Source organism: Danio rerio, chromosome 25 (assembly GCF_052040795.2).
Source record: "Danio rerio strain M-AB ecotype USA chromosome 25, GRCz13ab, whole genome shotgun sequence".
Lineage (NCBI taxonomy): Eukaryota > Metazoa > Chordata > Actinopteri > Cypriniformes > Danionidae > Danio > Danio rerio.
The window spans coordinates 37,776,834-37,795,030 of record NC_141045.1 but is presented as its reverse complement, the minus strand read 5'-3'; the positions used below and the strand labels follow the sequence as shown (position 1 = coordinate 37,795,030).

General features: G+C 38.8%; 9 protein-coding genes and 1 pseudogene across 10 annotated transcripts; all 10 read left to right on the top strand.

Annotated features, from left to right (window-relative positions):
* The first annotated feature begins 737 nt into the window (after positions 1-737).
* zgc:153405 lies at positions 738-1,442 on the top strand. Its single transcript, NM_001045378.2, has one exon. The coding sequence runs from the start codon at positions 789-791 to the stop codon at positions 1,389-1,391; it is 603 nt and encodes a 200-aa protein (NP_001038843.2). The 5' UTR covers positions 738-788; the 3' UTR covers positions 1,392-1,442.
* Positions 1,443-2,455: 1,013 nt separating this feature from the next.
* On the top strand, positions 2,456-3,358 carry hist1h2a5 (histone cluster 1 H2A family member 5). The gene has a single exon (XM_087312580.1). The coding sequence runs from the start codon at positions 2,498-2,500 to the stop codon at positions 2,882-2,884; it is 387 nt and encodes a 128-aa protein (XP_087168706.1). The 5' UTR covers positions 2,456-2,497; the 3' UTR covers positions 2,885-3,358.
* Positions 3,359-3,760: 402 nt separating this feature from the next.
* zgc:113984 lies at positions 3,761-4,586 on the top strand. The gene is given in 1 exon segment (NM_001025176.4): positions 3,761-4,586. A coding segment is annotated over 1 exon segment (411 nt). The 5' UTR covers positions 3,761-3,791; the 3' UTR covers positions 4,203-4,586.
* A 2,429-nt stretch (positions 4,587-7,015) lies between these two features.
* On the top strand, positions 7,016-7,361 carry si:dkey-261m9.17. Its single transcript, NM_001386650.1, has one exon. It carries the CDS (start codon positions 7,027-7,029, stop codon positions 7,336-7,338), a length of 312 nt encoding a protein of 103 aa, NP_001373579.1. The 5' UTR covers positions 7,016-7,026; the 3' UTR covers positions 7,339-7,361.
* A 1,414-nt stretch (positions 7,362-8,775) lies between these two features.
* si:dkey-261m9.19 lies at positions 8,776-9,226 on the top strand. The gene has a single exon (XM_087312583.1). The coding sequence runs from the start codon at positions 8,805-8,807 to the stop codon at positions 9,177-9,179; it is 375 nt and encodes a 124-aa protein (XP_087168709.1). The 5' UTR covers positions 8,776-8,804; the 3' UTR covers positions 9,180-9,226.
* On the top strand, positions 8,776-16,797 carry LOC147830945 (histone H1 pseudogene; annotated as a pseudogene). Its single transcript, XR_015526748.1, has 2 exons — positions 8,776-16,190; positions 16,297-16,797. The product of XR_015526748.1 is annotated as a histone H1 pseudogene (transcript).
* On the top strand, positions 11,361-11,672 carry si:dkey-261m9.13. Its single transcript, NM_001423306.1, has one exon. It carries the CDS (start codon positions 11,361-11,363, stop codon positions 11,670-11,672), a length of 312 nt encoding a protein of 103 aa, NP_001410235.1.
* Positions 13,929-16,797, top strand: si:dkey-261m9.11. Its single transcript, XM_087312578.1, has one exon. It carries the CDS (start codon positions 13,975-13,977, stop codon positions 14,359-14,361), a length of 387 nt encoding a protein of 128 aa, XP_087168704.1. The 5' UTR covers positions 13,929-13,974; the 3' UTR covers positions 14,362-16,797.
* LOC137489378 (histone H3) lies at positions 15,166-16,797 on the top strand. Its single transcript, XM_087312573.1, has 2 exons — positions 15,166-16,190; positions 16,297-16,797. Exon 1 carries the CDS (start codon positions 15,200-15,202, stop codon positions 15,608-15,610), a length of 411 nt encoding a protein of 136 aa, XP_087168699.1. The 5' UTR covers positions 15,166-15,199; the 3' UTR covers positions 15,611-16,190; positions 16,297-16,797.
* Positions 16,798-17,327: 530 nt separating this feature from the next.
* si:dkey-261m9.9 lies at positions 17,328-17,639 on the top strand. Its single transcript, NM_001423303.1, has one exon. The coding sequence runs from the start codon at positions 17,328-17,330 to the stop codon at positions 17,637-17,639; it is 312 nt and encodes a 103-aa protein (NP_001410232.1).
* The last annotated feature ends 558 nt before the right edge of the window (positions 17,640-18,197 follow it).

Genomic DNA, 18,197 nt, shown 5'->3' with positions numbered 1-18,197 from the left:
TAAAGAATAATAGTTGGTGATGGTGTCTAATAAAATTGTAAATAAGTTTGTCCGCCTTTGTTTTCCGATTCAGGTCAGGGTGTACATTTACTACAAGGTGGCATGGCATTACCATTGCAGTCTAGTGTTGTTTTGCCCATATTAAATCTGCATCTTGATCTGATGCAGTAGACAAAGGCGAACAAAGAATTGTTGCACACAAATGTTCTTGGAGCTTTGTATGATTAGTTTAACCACTGAGTTTTCAATTTTAGGTGAACAGACACTTCAATGCAGACTGGTTTTCTGACATGTTCAGTGATATTCTGATACAATGGGTGTCTACGATGATCACGCAAGTTTCATAATAAAGCATTTTTGGAAATATTTAGAATTTTCTTCTAATTAAAAAAGCTTTTTTGAACAAAATGATTGATTTTGAGCGTTAAACGTAGTTAAATTTAGAAAATAGTTATTCTTGAATGCAGAAAACATGTTTTTGTTGTTGTTACATTTAGTCAGACATTCACTTTTTAATTTCTCGTTTCTGGATATTTTTTATTGAAATGTTAAATTCATAGGAAGCTTGTAGCCTCCTACGCTTTTATAAATCTGCAAGATATTCTGCTAAACTTGATTTGGTCTGTTAAAGCACACATTAGGCGTGGCGCCCCCAAGTGGTGCTCGGATGATCAGTGTGTTGAGTCTACACGGTCCTCATGTGGTACTTAAGTTTACAGCCGCTCAGCTGCGCCTCTATATTGATCTCAGACTGTTGTCGACGTTTGACTGTATTCGCTTAGAGAAACATGGCTGAAACCGCTCCAGCTGCCCCGCCGGCTAAAGCTCCTAAGAAGAAAGCGGCGTCCAAACCCAAGAAAACGGGTCCAAATGTCCGCGATCTCATCGTCAAAACTGTGACCGCTTCCAAGGAGAGACACGGCGTGTCCCTCGCAGCCCTGAAGAAAGCTCTTTCTGCCGGCGGCTACGATGTGGAGAAGAACAATTCCCGCGTCAAAACCGCCGTCAAGGCTTTGGTACTCAACGGCACTCTGGTCCAGCCCAAAGGCACAGGCGCCTCCGGTTCATTCAAGCTAAACAAGCAAGCCGAGCCCAAGAAGCCAGCGGCCAAGAAAACTGCAGTGAAAGCAAAGAAGCCTGCAGCAAAGAAACCCGCCGCCAAGAAGTCGCCGAAGAAGGTGAAGAAACCGGCCGCCGCGAAGAAAGCGACAAAGAGTCCCAAGAAAGCCAAGAAGCCTGCAGCTGCTAAGAAAGCAACAAAGAGCCCCAAGAAAGCGAAGAAACCAGCGGCTGCCAAGAAAGCAACTAAGAGCCCCAAAAAGGTTGCAAAACCCAAAACGGTCAAGCCAAAGGCAGCCAAGCCTAAGAAGGCCGCTCCCAAGAAGAAGTAAATCTTTTTCTCTTTCCCAATTAAACAAAAAGGCTCTTTTAAGAGCCACCCACTTATTCCAACAAAAGAGCAGCAGTGCTTATGTTGTTTTTAAGTCACTCTTGCATGCAATTTTAGATTTGGTATTCAACTTTGCACGGTAAATAATATATGGGCCGTTAAAGGAACGAATGTGCGAATATCAAACCTACTTTACCTTGATTTTTCCACAACACTTATCTAAAGTGTGTCTCTTATAATTTCGGGCATACCTCACCCCAACATTCAAACAATTATGACCAGACTATATTTATTATATGGAAAATTTGAATGTATTAGAAAGTTAAATTGGTTGTGTACATTAATGTTAACAAATCAGATTTATGCCTAATTTACTTAAGTAGGGTGTTATATATTAAAAAAAAAAAAAATATATATATATATATATATATATATATATATATATATATATATATATATATTCTTTTTATATTATGCATATGATTTATTGCTAAATTGTACATTTTATGAAAGCTTTAGTTTAACTGGGTATTTTAGGTATCTTGTTAAAACGTCATGCTTCTGAAAATAACACAAACAGCCAGCAAATCAGCAGTATTTATAAAAGAATAAAATGTAAACAGGTAGGCAAAATAATAAACATTTGTGTGTGAAAAACAAACAAAAAATGCTGAAAATAATAAAAGTATGTGCTGCTGAAATGGAGTTAATGTGTTGCAATTCAAATTTAGTCAGTTTGCCGAAGTACGAGGAAAAATCAAATGTATTTTGGACGTTTACATAAGATAAATAAAAAAACACTTTTTAAAAAATATTCTAAATGTCTAAAAAAACTAAACTGACTGGTGGGTGTGTTTTATTAAACGATATAATAATGATCTTTGGTTTAACTTTTTAATACTATTTGAAAATACATTTTTTTTTATAACAGGCTCAAAGGAAGACAATGGCAGAGAGCGTTGTGAGTTGGAGGGAAGTGCAGTGATTGGTTTGAAAGCTTCACAGACTTTGACCAATAGAAGACGAGAACGCTCTCTTAAATACTGACTGCCTGGTTCGGTCGATGTATTTCTGTCTTGAAGAGGTAAATTTCAGTGCATCTACAACATGAGCGGAAGAGGCAAAACCGGCGGTAAGACCAGAGCAAAGGCTAAGACTCGGTCATCCAGGGCTGGACTCCAGTTTCCCGTTGGCCGTGTTCACAGACTGCTCCGCAAGGGTAATTATGCTCAGCGGGTCGGTGCTGGTGCTCCGGTTTACTTGGCCGCCGTGCTCGAGTATCTGACCGCTGAGATCCTGGAGTTGGCTGGAAACGCCGCTCGGGACAACAAGAAGACCCGTATCATCCCCCGTCACCTGCAGCTGGCGGTGCGCAACGACGAGGAGCTGAACAAGCTTCTGGGCGGAGTGACTATCGCTCAGGGTGGTGTGCTGCCCAACATCCAGGCCGTGCTGCTGCCTAAAAAGACCGAGAAGGCCACAAAAGGCAAATAAATCGCTGGAAATTGATGACTACTAACCACAAAGGCTCTTTTAAGAGCCACCCACTGTCGCCTTTAAAAGAGCATTCAGTCGTCTAAATCCATTATGCATTATATTCTGACAAACGTTCCAGCTTTTTAGTGAGAAACCCAAGTCTGTTTACAGAATAAACACGTGTTCCTAAACGAAAATATATGTTGCAATATAGGAATTGAGTCAGTTGCTGTATTTACCCCAATGACTTCATTTTGGAAAGATGTTTTTATTGCAAATCCATCACAATATAATCCTGCATTATTGATTTTTGGCGGTTTCCCTGTTGTGTGCATGTTTACCATGTTCTAAAAGTAGAAGTGCTTTTTTATTTTCTCGTACAAGGTAACTTTCTTCGCAAAGGTCTGGTCCTCACACACTACTAATAACTCCATATTAACGTTTTTTTTGCGCTGAAATTGTTAATAAACAGTAAAATTACAGCCATTGCCTTCCCAACAAGACTGCATGATTATGTGGTTGCTTTGCAAACAAAAAATGTTATAATGGAAGGCAATGTGGCAAAAAAGTCACTATAGCATAATAAAAGGATAGTCTATTTGCCCAGAGTATTGTTTGAACATTTCCAAAGCATTTTCCTAAAATGTCAAAAGTTGTCACCAGAAATCATTCAATTTGCTGAAACCAAAAAGTAAGACTCATTGTGGAATACGAGAATGAAAAACGCGGGCTGTGGCTGATTTTGATTCAAAATCTGGGAACGTGCGGTTATTGGTCATATCTCGCTAAGAAGTGCTCTCGCCGTAGCCAATCAAATAACTTTGCTGACGCTCCGCCCACAGGGAAACGTTGCCGAGTAGAGTATAAATGGCAGCTGCCAGAGAGCTGAAAATTATTCAGTAAGAAGCAAAAGGATTCCGAAGAAATGGCAAGAACCAAGCAGACAGCCCGTAAATCCACTGGAGGCAAAGCCCCGAGGAAGCAGCTCGCCACCAAAGCTGCCCGTAAGAGCGCTCCCGCCACTGGCGGCGTCAAGAAGCCTCACCGCTACAGGCCCGGCACCGTGGCTCTGCGTGAGATCCGCCGCTACCAGAAGTCTACTGAGCTGCTGATCCGCAAACTGCCCTTCCAGCGTCTGGTCCGAGAAATCGCTCAAGATTTCAAGACAGATCTGCGCTTCCAGAGCTCCGCTGTCATGGCCCTGCAGGAAGCAAGCGAGGCTTATCTGGTAGGTCTGTTTGAGGACACCAACCTGTGCGCCATCCACGCCAAGAGGGTCACCATCATGCCCAAGGACATTCAGCTGGCCCGCCGCATCCGCGGAGAGCGCGCTTAAGTTCATAACCGTTTAAACCGAAAAAAACCCAAAGGCTCTTTTAAGAGCCACCTCAGTCTGTCTAACTGAAGTGGGATTTTCATTTGTATTATGGTTGTGCTTATCCATTGTGGTTTCAATATTTTTGTATATAGTTAACCACATACAGTTAACTCAATTTTGCACAAGTACACATTTGAATGTGAAACCACAATAAATTGGACTATTTAATTAGTTTGTAAACCAAAATATTTACAAAGTACTTAACTTATTAGAAAAATAAATTAACGCCATCTATAGGATGTCGAACTGAATTCCTGGGGGGCTGCAGCCCTGTAAAGTTTAGTTCCAACCCTAATTAACACACCTGACGAAACTAATAGAGTGCGTCAGGCTTGTTTAAAACCCACAGGTAAGTGTGTTGGAGCAGGGTTGGAACTAAACTGTACAGGGCTGAGACCCTCCAGGAATTCAGTTTGACATCCCTGATCTATACAAACCGTGTTTTTACAAGTACAACATTATACTAGCAGTAGTGTAATTACTTGAGGATGACTGGTGTAAAAGCAATCATAAGGGCCCAACTTGTGTATCAGATGTGCTCCTTTCATGAAAAGTGGTTGGTTCAAATTAAGTTTTAAATCTGTTAAGTCATTCTGAACTTGAAGATAAACAGTGCTAAATATGTAGTTAGATTAAAATGGTGTAGGGGAATTAAAAAAGTAAAGCTAATTAATAGATTCACACTTAAGTTAATATCAAATGCCTTAACGTGTTAACAATCTTAAAACAACAAAAAAATCTTGATATTCATTAAATACAAAGCAAATTCTCTAAACTGTTGACAAGGACAACAAGTGATCTATTTAAATGTTAGGATATTTCACAGATTAAATGCAGATTGATTATATACATTAGACGTATGCAGTGAATTTTCTAACACATTTTGCACAAATCATTTGTCTACATATCCACATACACTCCAAACAAGTACAACACACAAAAGTTTATTCCTTTTTAATAACCCAGTTTCTTTTTGAATACACTTCCTGACAAAAAAAAAAACTAAATGAAACTGAATTTACAGATTTCTTAAATTGTGTAATGCTTCTGTTTTAAATTTTGGATATAAAAACTATTATAAACATTTGCATTTTATCCACCTTTATCACACTACTTTATATTTGACCACAATTCCTATGCATTGCTTAATAAAAGCCTTTGTGTCTTTATCCTCCACGTGGGCATCTTCTGTTCTACAAAGTCATAAACAATGCCTCCAAGGATATTGATTTTCTACTGGTTAAACTCAACCAAATCTGAATATTTATCTGAGCAAATCAACACTCACCTTAAAAATACAGTAATTTATAGTAAATAAAAGGGTTATTGACTTACAGTTAAGTACTAAATTACAATAATGGTAATTTTATAGTTGTTATTAATGGATTCTGATGGATGTATCATATTCAGTTTATGTACAGAGCGCTTTTATAATGTAGATTGTGTCAAAGCAGCTCAACGTAAAAGTTCTAGTAAATGTAAAATGTGTCAGTCCAGTTTTCAGAGTTGAAGTTCAGTTTAGTTTAGTGTGGTTTAATTTTCACTGCTGAAAGTCCAAACACTGAAGAGTAAATCCATTAATGCGCAGCTCCACAGGTCCCAAACCAAGCAAGACAGTGGCAAGGAACAAACTTCACCAATTGACGAAGGTGAAAGAAAAAACTTTTAGAGAAACCAGGCTTAGTTGGGCACGACCGGTTTTCCACTGACCAAACTTCTCCGGAGGCTGGAGAATGCTGATGGACAGCTCTGAAGTGTCTGTCTGATATTTGTATGCTTGAGATATTGTACACATACACATGGAATTTTTCTGTATATCTGTGCGTTGACCAATCAGGTTAAAACACCGATATGTATGATGCAGTAATGATGGTAAGTTTGAATGTAATTGTTGATGTTTTCTGATTGTGAGCTGAGCCGCCTACAAACTTTGCAAGTGTTGAAGCTAGCTTCTGCTGATGTAACTGCAAATCTTCAGTAAACTTTCTTTTTAATTTAATCTCTTACTCTGGCAGACTGGTACATTTTGGGTTCAAACTGTAAAAATCCCTACAACAACTAAGGTAATATATACACCACAGTTTATGTCAGTTAAAAGTACTTGTCAGCTTACCACAGATAATTAACATTCGTCAAACAAGTGTTTTAAATACTATATCATATACAGTATAATAAACTCTACTACAGTATAATTAAAAAACACCAGAGTACTTTTTATTACTACTGATTCAATCGAGCACAGTCACTGTATGAACTTCTTCCACTTTAAAGTAAAATACAAATTCCAATTATTCTTGCTGTAAATACTGAAACGTGATTGCAATTCTGCTTTATTAGTGCGCCGTTTGAAATGGTGAATATAATTGTATTTTTATTTTACAGATTATAATCAAACTGCAAAAATACAAGTATCCAAAACCTTTTGAAATAAAACTGTCCAGGATAAAAAGACAGTAAAGCCCTGGGCTTGTTTCTATTGTGGTCCTCGCTGTAACAAATAAAATAAAAAGTATTGCTGCATAATAAGAGTAATAACCTCCACATTTTAAAACAGAAACAATTTTTTTAAAAAATATGTTCATTCAATCAATAAATTGCTGCTGCACAAACATTCTGCATTCTTCAATAAAATGTAATGCATTTCTCCCCCAAGATCCTGTGGACAATCACGTGACACTGCCTAGCTCCGCCTTTTAGTGTTTCAACTAGGTCCTGTAAGCGATTGTAAAATGTCACTCGCATGTCTAGGCAGGCACTTGTTGAATCAAGCTCTAAGTTAATCATGTCTGGTCGAGGCAAAGGAGGTAAAGGACTCGGAAAAGGAGGCGCTAAGCGTCACCGAAAAGTTCTGCGTGATAACATCCAGGGAATCACCAAACCCGCTATTCGTCGTCTTGCTCGCCGAGGCGGTGTGAAGCGTATCTCCGGCCTGATCTACGAGGAAACTCGCGGAGTGTTGAAGGTGTTTTTGGAGAATGTTATCCGTGATGCTGTTACATACACCGAGCACGCCAAGAGAAAGACCGTGACCGCCATGGATGTTGTGTACGCGCTGAAGAGACAGGGTCGCACTCTGTACGGCTTTGGAGGTTAAACGCCTTACAAGACTAAAAAAACAACGGCTCTTATAAGAGCCACCCACGTTTTCACAAAAAGAAGTTTTTAACACCAATAGCAACCTATGAAATCCTCCAATTACAATGATTTGTTAGAGATGCATCTACACTCGTGTCTATATATGTATATATATATATTGTAGTGGCCATTTTCTGTATAGAGACGCTCTCTGTGGTCAAGAAACAAAGTCTTACTCTGAATGTCTTTTCAAAGTTTTATTCTTTGCAAAGAAGGTCACAGTCATGCAGCAGCAACAGTTTCTACAGAATGAGACACTGAAGCAAAGTGTTCACTGTTCTATCTAGTTTGTATTGCTTGCAAGGTCAAATCCTAATAAGGCCCATTCTGTAGGTGCATCAGGTGCTCCGCTGTTTCTGCTGTAAGTTTCCACTACACATGTTTATCTAAAAATTAATTTCCATTACAATATATATATATATATATATATATATATATATATATATATATATATATATATGTGTGTGTGTGTATATGTGTATGTATGTGAGTGTTACATAATTATGCATACATAATTTTAGTTACAATTAAAAAGAACTTAGCAAATAAAAATGTTCCATTTTATTTTTGGTTATCTATAGATTGGAGAGGTAAATTAAAAGCAACCCCCTAACCCCACATTTTCTTTTGCATGTACAAGGATAAATTAGGCTTTAAATAATGTTTAAATAGACCAATGTTTAATGTTTGCAGTTTGCATTGAACATTTTAATAACATAACATTTAATTATCAATGGTTAACAATCTTTTTCCCACATAATCTTAATGGAAAAACAAAATATTGTTAAATGATTGTCCACGCTATTTTCTCTCTATTGCTCTTTTTCCTTTTAATGTCTTGACTGCTAGTATTAACTTAATTTGGTCATGATTTTATATGGGCTTCTAATCAATATCAATAAGCCTGCAATGTAAAAGATTTCTACAAATCATGTTAGGTGTGCTGCTCTGTATTTTAGTGAATTTAAAACACCTTTGTCTGAGATACCTACACACTGTCATATTAATTATAGGGATGGTTTAGCAACCATAACAATTGACCTAGATTCCTATGATAAAAGCAAGCTTTTGCTTTGGGTAGATGTTAAAATGCAAAAGAAAATGCTAAAGTAACTGAAGCTAAAATGGTGGAATCACATTTTAGTGAAGAATACTTTTAAACATTTGACATTATGGCGGGAAAGTCAGACAAAAAAGCTGGTAACAAGGTCAACAGGGGGATGGGAGTAAATTATTCCAACTTGCGAGCCTGCGATTGGCGGAAAATTTATTTATCCGCCTTCTTCTGACCAATGAGATTTTCATTCATCGAGCTAAAGCGCCCAATAGATGGACAATACAGTCCTCCGGCTTGGCAAGAGCTGTCAATAAATACCCAGCACAGCGATAGAGCACCATTGGGTTTCACATTCTGAAATCATCACTATGCCTGAGCCAGCAAAGACAGCGCCCAAGAAGGGCTCCAAGAAAGCAGTCACAAAGACCGCCGGTAAGGGAGGAAAGAAGCGCAAGAGGACCAGGAAGGAGAGCTATGCTATCTACGTCTACAAGGTGTTGAAGCAGGTCCATCCCGACACCGGAATCTCCTCAAAGGCGATGGGCATCATGAACTCGTTCGTCAACGACATCTTCGAGCGCATCGCCGGTGAGGCGTCTTGTCTCGCTCACTACAACAAGCGCTCCACCATCACTTCCAGAGAGATCCAGACCGCTGTGCGCCTGCTGCTGCCCGGAGAGCTGGCTAAACACGCCGTGTCTGAGGGTACAAAGGCCGTCACCAAGTACACCAGCTCCAAGTAAAGCGTTGAATTTCATTCAGCTACCCCAAAGGCTCTTTTAAGAGCCACCCATACTGTCATTTAAAGAGCTTTTTGTTTAAGTTGACTGGTATTTATAATAAGATTAGTGTTTGTAGTCATTAGTATATACTAGTGCATGATTGATCTTCACCGGACATGCATACAACTAACTAACTGAAATGAATGGAGATTTAAAAAGTACTGAAAGTGCACAGCTGGCTTGTTGAACGTTAAATGTATATTTAAGCTTGTGTAGGTAATTCGATTAATGTCTTGAATCTCAAATTTCAACGTTTTCGTTTTTTTTTTTTCATTTGGCGTGATAATATATCAAAATATGTGCCTATGTATTCTGCATATTGAAAGAATTACTCCATTTACATTTTACTTTAAGCCTTCACTCGTGTTCAGCCATAACAAAACGATCCAATAAATCTTGAAAAATTTCCATTACGCAAAATGCTGGTTCTATCCAAGGTAAAATTGATGCCTCCTTTCGTTACTGTTGAACACATGATTTTATTAGAAAACGCAGATATTCTGAATCTGGTTTTGTGGCGAATTGTGAAAATATTCAGAGGTGCATATTTTCTTTACATAAAAAAATGTGTATTTTCTGTTTCATGTGAAAAGACTTTTAATATATCTCATAAGTTAAATCATTAGTTTTCCTGAATTTGGATTAATTTATTGTAAATTCCTGATATCGTAAACAATTTCAGTATGCTTTGCCAAGGATTCTTTCAATGACAATGGAACAAAGAGAACGAGGTAAGTGACTACTGTGGCTTGAAATTTGGAGGCAAGTGCAGTGATTGGTTTAAAAGTTACACAGACTCTGGCCAATAGACGGCGTCCACGCTCCTTTAAATATGAGCTGTTAGGCGCATTCCTTATCAGCTGAGAAAGCTACATCAACAAGATGAGCGGAAGAGGCAAAACCGGTGGAAAGGCTAGAGCTAAGGCTAAGTCTCGCTCCTCTAGAGCAGGGCTTCAGTTTCCCGTTGGCCGTGTTCACAGGCTCCTCCGCAAGGGTAATTATGCTCAGCGCGTTGGTGCCGGTGCTCCAGTGTACTTGGCTGCTGTGCTCGAATATCTGACCGCTGAGATCCTGGAGTTGGCTGGAAACGCCGCTCGGGACAACAAGAAGACCCGTATCATCCCCCGTCACCTGCAGCTGGCGGTGCGCAACGACGAGGAGCTGAACAAGCTTCTGGGCGGAGTGACCATCGCTCAGGGTGGTGTGCTGCCCAACATCCAGGCCGTGCTGCTGCCCAAGAAGACTGAGAAGGCCGCCAAAGGCAAATAAACAACTGCAGTTTGATTTTTACTTGTAAACCCAAAGGCTCTTTTCAGAGCCACCCACTTTTTCTTTGAAAGAGTAGTTGTTTATAAATTGAACCACATATTGCTGCTGGATTATAAATACAAGCCACATATTAGAATAAATACAAAGCTACAAAAAATAGAACACTTTTTTTATCTGACTTTTTTTCCTTAACAAATTTAGACTTATTTTTGTGAGGTAACTTCTGTCTTCAGATACTCGGACTAGAATATCTAAATTAAAGAGATTTCTGAGGACTGCGTTTTTGCTGAGCTCTATATAATGTATACACGATGATCTGCTATGCTATGATTTCTAACGTGAATATTACTACATCTAAATGATGCACGCCGAATATTTTAATGAAACTGCTACTGTATTAGTTGTCACATCGGCGCTTATTGTATAATAAGGAGTTAAAAGGCAGCATTTTAACCCACCGGTGAGATCAGAATTATTTTTCAATTGCCTAACTTTTTTTCCCCAACCCTTTTTTTTTTTGCTTGATAATTAATTTCAAAGTTCAATTTAAAGACTTCAGGTAGATTAAGCAGGTTATAAATATAGGACTTAAACATTCAATATGTTATTCTAGTAGTCTGAATTTCAAAGAATCTGGAAAGGAAATCTTTTTGTCGTTAATTGTGTTTTATTTATAATCAGAATTTCTTTTGAATTAGAATGAACTTAGTCTTAATAAATTTACTGTGGTCATGTTACAGTAATATTGGATGTAGGGGCGGGGCGGGGTCAAATAGCTCCGCCTTTAGTGTTTCAACTAGGTCCTGTAAGCGATTGTAATATGTCACGCGCAAACCTCGTCTTTTACTTGTTCAATCATCCTCAAATTAAGACATGTCTGGAAGAGGCAAAGGCGGTAAAGGACTAGGGAAAGGAGGCGCTAAGCGTCACCGTAAAGTTCTACGTGACAACATCCAGGGAATCACCAAACCCGCCATCCGTCGTCTCGCTCGCCGTGGCGGTGTGAAGCGTATCTCTGGCCTGATCTACGAGGAGACTCGTGGAGTGTTGAAGGTGTTTCTGGAGAATGTTATCCGTGATGCTGTTACATACACCGAGCACGCCAAGAGAAAGACCGTGACCGCCATGGATGTTGTGTACGCGCTGAAGAGACAGGGACGTACTCTGTACGGCTTTGGAGGTTAAACGCCTGTGCTCTGTTTAGAAAACCCAACGGCTCTTTTAAGAGCCACCCACACTTTCATAAAAGGCTCATTTTGTGTTTATACATTAGTGTACTCTAGAAGGTTTTCAATGCAAAACCTACTTGGATATCAGCTAAATTACGTAGTAATATCGTTGAAAATATTTTCTTTTGGCCCCAATAATTTCTCCACAAGTCTAGTTGACAAAAATCATTGTAGTAATTTATTACAAATACAAGTTTCAAAAGGGGGAAAATTAATAATGTTTAGTTTTAAAAACTGATATGTACTCTCATATCAAAATAGCGGGTCAATGTGTTCAAAACGTTAACAACTTGTATCGACAACGTCTTGTACTAATTATATTTGATATGCTATTACAAATAAACCTGTGGATACGTTTTTATCTAATTTTTAGATGGCCTGTTTAATTTGTAGTTGGAGATGCTGCTTCACCATTTGCCACATTTTTATGCAAACATTTTCACAAATCAAAGCAAAATCACAAAAAATGCGTAAATTTTAGCTTACATAAAGTTGGAGTTTCACCTATTAATAACATTTAAAAACAAATCTGTAGAAAGCTGTTGTATGAATTTAGACAAGAATAAGCAACTAATAAGCTTTAAGAACAAGAGGTATACACAAGTACAAGCAAATTATTCAATGGAGGAGCAATGTCTAGTTATAAACTATGCCGTTCATAAATAAGTCATCACAACAAAAGCAATACAATCAAATTTTTAATAAGCTAAATGTACAGCTAAACTTGATAGTCAAAGTTGAGGCGCCAAAACGCTGTGCATCAAAGTGTTGAGTCTACACGGTTCTCATGTGGTAGTTAAGTTCACAGCCGCTCAGCAGCGCCACTCCATTGATCTCAGACTGTCGTTAACGATTGACTGCATTTTCTCAGAGAAACATGGCTGAAACTGCTCCAGCTGCCCCGCCTGCTAAAGCTCCTAAGAAGAAAGCGGCGTCCAAACCCAAGAAAACGGGCCCAAATGTCCGCGATCTCATCGTCAAAACTGTGACCGCTTCTAAGGAGCGACAAGGAGTCTCCCTCGCAGCCCTAAAGAAAGCTCTCTCTGCCGGCGGCTACGATGTGGAGAAGAACAATTCCCGCGTTAAAATCGCCGTCAAGGCTTTAGTGCTCAACGGCACTCTGGTTCAGACTAAAGGCACAGGCGCCTCTGGTTCCTTCAAGCTGAACAAGAAGCAAGCCGAGCCCAAGAAGAAGCCAGCGGCCAAGAAAACTGCAGCAAAGGCCAAGAAACCGGCCGCTAAGAAGTCGCCGAAGAAGGTGAAGAAACCGGCCGCCGCGAAGAAGGCGACAAAGAGCCCTAAGAAAGCCAAGAAGCCTGCAGCTGCCAAGAAAGCAACAAAAAGCCCCAAGAAGGTGAAGAAACCAGCGGCTGCCAAGAAAGCAACTAAGAGCCCCAAAAAGGCGAAAGTTGCAAAGCCCAAAACGGTGAAGCCAAAGGCGGCCAAGCCTAAGAAGGCCACTCCCAAGAAGAAGTAGATATTTCTCTTTCCCAATTGAACAAAAAGGCTCTTTTAAGAGCCACCCACTTAAAACAAAAGAGCAGCATTTCCATAACACTCACCTTCAGTTTATCTTGGTATTGTCATGAGTGACCTTTTCTTAGAATTCAAAATAATACCCGAAATATATTTATGATATGGAGTATAGTATAGTGTTATAAGATTTCGAAAATGTTTTACGACTAAACAAGTTTTTCTGTGGGTATTTTGGGTCTTTGTCTTTTTTAAAACTTTACTAATAATCAAGAGGCAAATAAACTATTTTATAGAATAAAATTTATACAATTAGGCAAAATAATCGAAACATTCTTGTTTGGAAAAATGGGGAAACATAAATATTGTGTACGAGCTGCTTGAATGGATATAGCTAATGTAACTAAAATCTACATACAGTTGGTTAAAGTACATGGGAATTTTGGACGTTTACATCAGATAAATAACAAAAAAAAACACTATTAAAAAAAGTTAAAATGCCCAATCAACTCTGACTGGTGCGTGAAAAGACAGTGTTGACTACATATTTGATCTTTGGTTAAACTTATCATAACTAATATTATTTGAAAAGACAGGCTCAAAGGTAAACACTTGCAGAGAGAGGGGAGGGGTTTGGAATTTGGAGGGAGGTCCAGTGATTGGTTTAAAAGCTTCACAGGCTCTGACCAATAGAAGGCAAGCACGCTCTATTAAATGCTGTCTGTCTCAGTCGAAAGTCATTCATTCTTCTCTTTGCTAAAGATAAGAAGGAAGCAGTGATCAACATGAGCGGACGAGGCAAAACCGGAGGCAAGGCCAGAGCAAAGGCTAAGACTCGCTCATCGAGAGCTGGTCTTCAGTTCCCAGTTGGTCGTGTCCACAGGTTGCTCCGCAAGGGCAACTACGCCGAGCGCGTTGGTGCCGGTGCCCCAGTGTACTTGGCCGCTGTGCTCGAGTATCTGACAGCTGAGATTCTGGAGTTGGCTGGAAACGCTGCTAGGGACAACAAAAAGACCCGTATCATCCCCCGTCACCTGCAGCTGGCGGTGCGCAATGACGAGGAGCTGAACAAGCTTCTGGGCGGAGTGACCATCGCTCAGGGTGGTGTGCTGCCCAACATCCAGGCTGTGCTGCTGCCCAAAAAGACGGAGAAGGCCGCCAAAGGCAAATAAACTGCTGCAATTTGACTCGAAACAAAGGCTCTTTTCAGAGCCACCCACTTTCTCTTCAAAAGAGTGAATGTTATTTAATATCATGGCTTTTTAATCAAAATTGTGATTGAAGTCAATGAGGCAAAACCAGTCACTTACAAAATGAAAGCATAGGCAAGTTGCCAAAAATGTAGTGTTTTTTTTTTTTTTTTCCAAACTTATCCCCAAAATATTTAAGTTGACATCAAAAATCCTTCAGTTTGCTGAAACAAAGTCGTGGCCAACATCCCCAACTGCATACAAGGGTTAAAATAATGATGTTTATACTGAAAATGTTCCAGATGCTTATTTTAACTTCTAAATTAGTTTCACTAGTTATTGAAATGACTATTTGAAGGTTACCTATATAAGAATATATGATTCACATTTACAGTTATATTACCAATCACTACAGGGAAGAGACAAACATTTCCTATTTACTCGAAGGTCAACATTCAGCATATTAACACCATATTAGTTCACAGATGTCTAACACAAGTTATAGTTTTAAGCAACCAGATATTACATTTCAGTAAAAACCTATACTTATATGAACTGATTTCTTATAGCTCAGCCAGCTTTTTGAACGAGCTCGTTGTGAAATCCAAGAGATAAAAACGCGGGCTGCGCAGTTTCTGATTCAAAATCCAGGAACTTGCAGTCATTGGTCATATCTAGCTAGAAAGTACTCTCGCCTTATCCAATCAAATGACTTTACTAACGCTCCGCCCACGGAGAGAGAGTAATGCAGAACATAAATAGCAGCTGAGCGTTATCTTAATTTTTACTTTTGCAAAGTAAGCGAGAGAACTCTGATAAAATGGCAAGAACCAAGCAGACCGCCCGTAAATCCACTGGGGGTAAAGCCCCGAGGAAACAACTTGCTACTAAAGCTGCCCGCAAGAGCGCTCCCGCCACCGGTGGCGTCAAGAAGCCTCATCGCTACAGGCCCGGCACCGTGGCTCTGCGTGAGATCCGCCGCTACCAGAAGTCCACTGAGCTGCTGATCCGCAAACTGCCCTTCCAGCGCCTGGTTCGTGAAATCGCTCAGGACTTCAAGACCGATCTGCGTTTCCAGAGCTCCGCTGTCATGGCCCTGCAGGAGGCCAGCGAGGCTTATCTGGTAGGTCTTTTTGAGGACACTAACCTGTGCGCCATCCACGCCAAGAGAGTCACCATCATGCCCAAAGACATCCAGCTGGCCCGCCGCATCCGCGGAGAGCGCGCTTAACTTCTGTCCGTTTTATTTTAATCCAAAGGCTCTTTTAAGAGCCACACAAATGTATCATAAAAGTCCAATTTGAAAGTAGGAGGGTTGAAATTTTTACAAGTGGTATGATCAATTGTATCTAAAGAAGAGCTAGAAATGAACAATTCCAAAATATAGTTTAGAAAAATGAACAACCGTAAAATTGGTTAAACCGCAATTTTATTATTATTATTTATTAGGTTTCTCATACAATACAGTTGGATCAATTTATCATTTACCAAAGACAATGGTTATTATACTAAAAAGCCAGTTTCAAACCTTGCACAAGGTTCACAGGCTGCTCCACATCTAAAAAAAAAACAAACAAAAACAAAAAAAAAACAGCAATTACAAATTAAGATAGGGCATTAACTAAATCACACATGGCGTTTTAACCTGACTAGAAACTCCACATTTGTCTGCGTACAATTTAACAATATCTTTAGTGATTACCTGACTGAAATGTTTGTGGTCAGGAAAGGTAAAATTCTGCCTTTTTTACGCAAAAAGAACAAACTATGTTGGATATTGAACAGAAAAAGTGTCTCTGTTATGAAGAACTGTAAATAATTATTCTTTAACAGTAACAGTTTCACATCTAGTGACCACAGTTCAAGTCACATCAAATGTCTGTGAATCAATAAATCTTCAATGAAGAGCTGTTATAGCATTATTATATTATATCTGATTATACTGAGCCTCTATAATGTTTGGTTCATATATCAACATCACACGTAAATACATATCAGCTCTGTATAAGATTTATGCCAGATAGAGTAAAATGTTTACCAAACAAATAATCTATTCAACTCCTTCATAAGGAAAAAGTAACAACTAATCTATTTTAATGTTGAGGTAAACATCCATACAGAATGATTAAAAACGAAATAAGGTAAATATATTTCATACAAATCAGTTAAACTTTTAACCCCTTTGAAACTAGTTTTATATCACTTATGGAAGACACGACAAATAATTCTGAAGCCAATCAGCTGAAAAGCTCAACTATATTTGTATAAAGAGCGTATGAAAGGGTTCACATTTGAAACAGGTACACTATGCAAATATTGAATTTTATTTTATTGTTCTTCACGCAGTTTTCTTCGGCTAAATTACTTATTTTATCAGGAGTTCTCAGTGTAATTAACCACCTATTAAAGAAATAAAAATAATAATAATTGTCACATAAAGTCATTCACTCCATATGCAGTGAAATGTTTATTCTGTGACCGTAAAAATAAAACAGTATAATTAGGAATCTAAATTGTGGAATATAAGACAAAAAAAAAAAAACAGAAATGGAAGTTATAGCTATTGAAAATTAAAACAAATATAAAATGTTTAAAATATTAGAATCTACATTTCTAACTATAAAACTATGCAATGAAATGTGCAATGTTTCCCTGTTTGAAATATGGGGACAGAAGGTTTTTTTTAAAACATTAGCAAATTATTCACCTGCATTGATGCTGATATTTATGAAATGGTCAATGTAAACTGGTGCTTCTGTACGAACAGATTCTGTCTCTCTTCAAGAGACGGTTGGATTTAGGGGCGGGGTCAGATAATAGTAGCGCTTGACGTGATTTAAACTCGCATAGATCCGCCTTCTAGTGTTTCAACTAGGTCCTGTGAGCGATTGTAAAATAACATTCGTCAATCTGGTTGCCAACTTGTTAATTCGGTCACTGATAGAATCATGTCTGGAAGGGGCAAAGGCGGTAAAGGACTCGGGAAAGGAGGCGCTAAGCGTCACCGCAAAGTTCTCCGTGATAACATCCAGGGAATCACTAAGCCTGCCATCCGTCGTCTTGCTCGCCGTGGTGGTGTGAAGCGTATCTCCGGTCTGATCTACGAGGAGACTCGCGGTGTGTTGAAGGTGTTTCTGGAAAACGTGATCCGTGATGCCGTTACTTACACCGAGCACGCCAAGAGAAAGACCGTGACCGCAATGGATGTTGTCTACGCTCTGAAGAGACAGGGACGCACTCTGTACGGCTTCGGCGGTTAAACATTTGTTAATCATTCAAAAACCCAACGGCTCTTTTAAGAGCCACCCACACTTTCACAAAGAGCCAGTTTTAAACTTTTCGAGTTTATGCATTGGTTTTGATGAAACTTAACTTGTCTTTTAGGCTCTAAATACGTTAGTTTTTAACTATTTTTTTGTACTGATAACTGCAGTTATGTTAAACCTGAAAAATAGTATAATATATTTGCTAAGCGGGTATTAAAGTACTCCAATTAAGAAGAAATTACCTCCTTAATGTAATATGTAATTATTTATAAATATATATATATATATGCAGATTCACCAGATTACAACTTCTTACAGCCACAAACCAAAATGTCACAAACCAAAATACAGTACAAGTTAGGTTTTAATTAACACCTTGGCAAACAACTTTAATATCCCAAATGCTGACGAATAATATTTTTATGGATCAGTTGCTGTATCATACCTATTCTGCTCTTTATGTTAATGAATTGGTAACGTTGGTAAACACTTTTGTTTGAGATAGTTCTAAATTTCTGGTCATTCTACATTCTAAATCGTTTTATATAATTT

Coding starts and splice junctions, on each gene's coding strand:
- si:dkey-261m9.17 (NM_001386650.1), top strand. CDS start 7,027: ATGTCTGGTCGAGGCAAAGGAGGTAAAGGACTCGGAAAAGGAGGCGCT.
- LOC137489378 (XM_087312573.1), top strand. CDS start 15,200: ATGGCAAGAACCAAGCAGACCGCCCGTAAATCCACTGGGGGTAAAGCC.
- zgc:153405 (NM_001045378.2), top strand. CDS start 789: ATGGCTGAAACCGCTCCAGCTGCCCCGCCGGCTAAAGCTCCTAAGAAG.
- si:dkey-261m9.13 (NM_001423306.1), top strand. CDS start 11,361: ATGTCTGGAAGAGGCAAAGGCGGTAAAGGACTAGGGAAAGGAGGCGCT.
- si:dkey-261m9.9 (NM_001423303.1), top strand. CDS start 17,328: ATGTCTGGAAGGGGCAAAGGCGGTAAAGGACTCGGGAAAGGAGGCGCT.
- si:dkey-261m9.19 (XM_087312583.1), top strand. CDS start 8,805: ATGCCTGAGCCAGCAAAGACAGCGCCCAAGAAGGGCTCCAAGAAAGCA.
- hist1h2a5 (XM_087312580.1), top strand. CDS start 2,498: ATGAGCGGAAGAGGCAAAACCGGCGGTAAGACCAGAGCAAAGGCTAAG.
- si:dkey-261m9.11 (XM_087312578.1), top strand. CDS start 13,975: ATGAGCGGACGAGGCAAAACCGGAGGCAAGGCCAGAGCAAAGGCTAAG.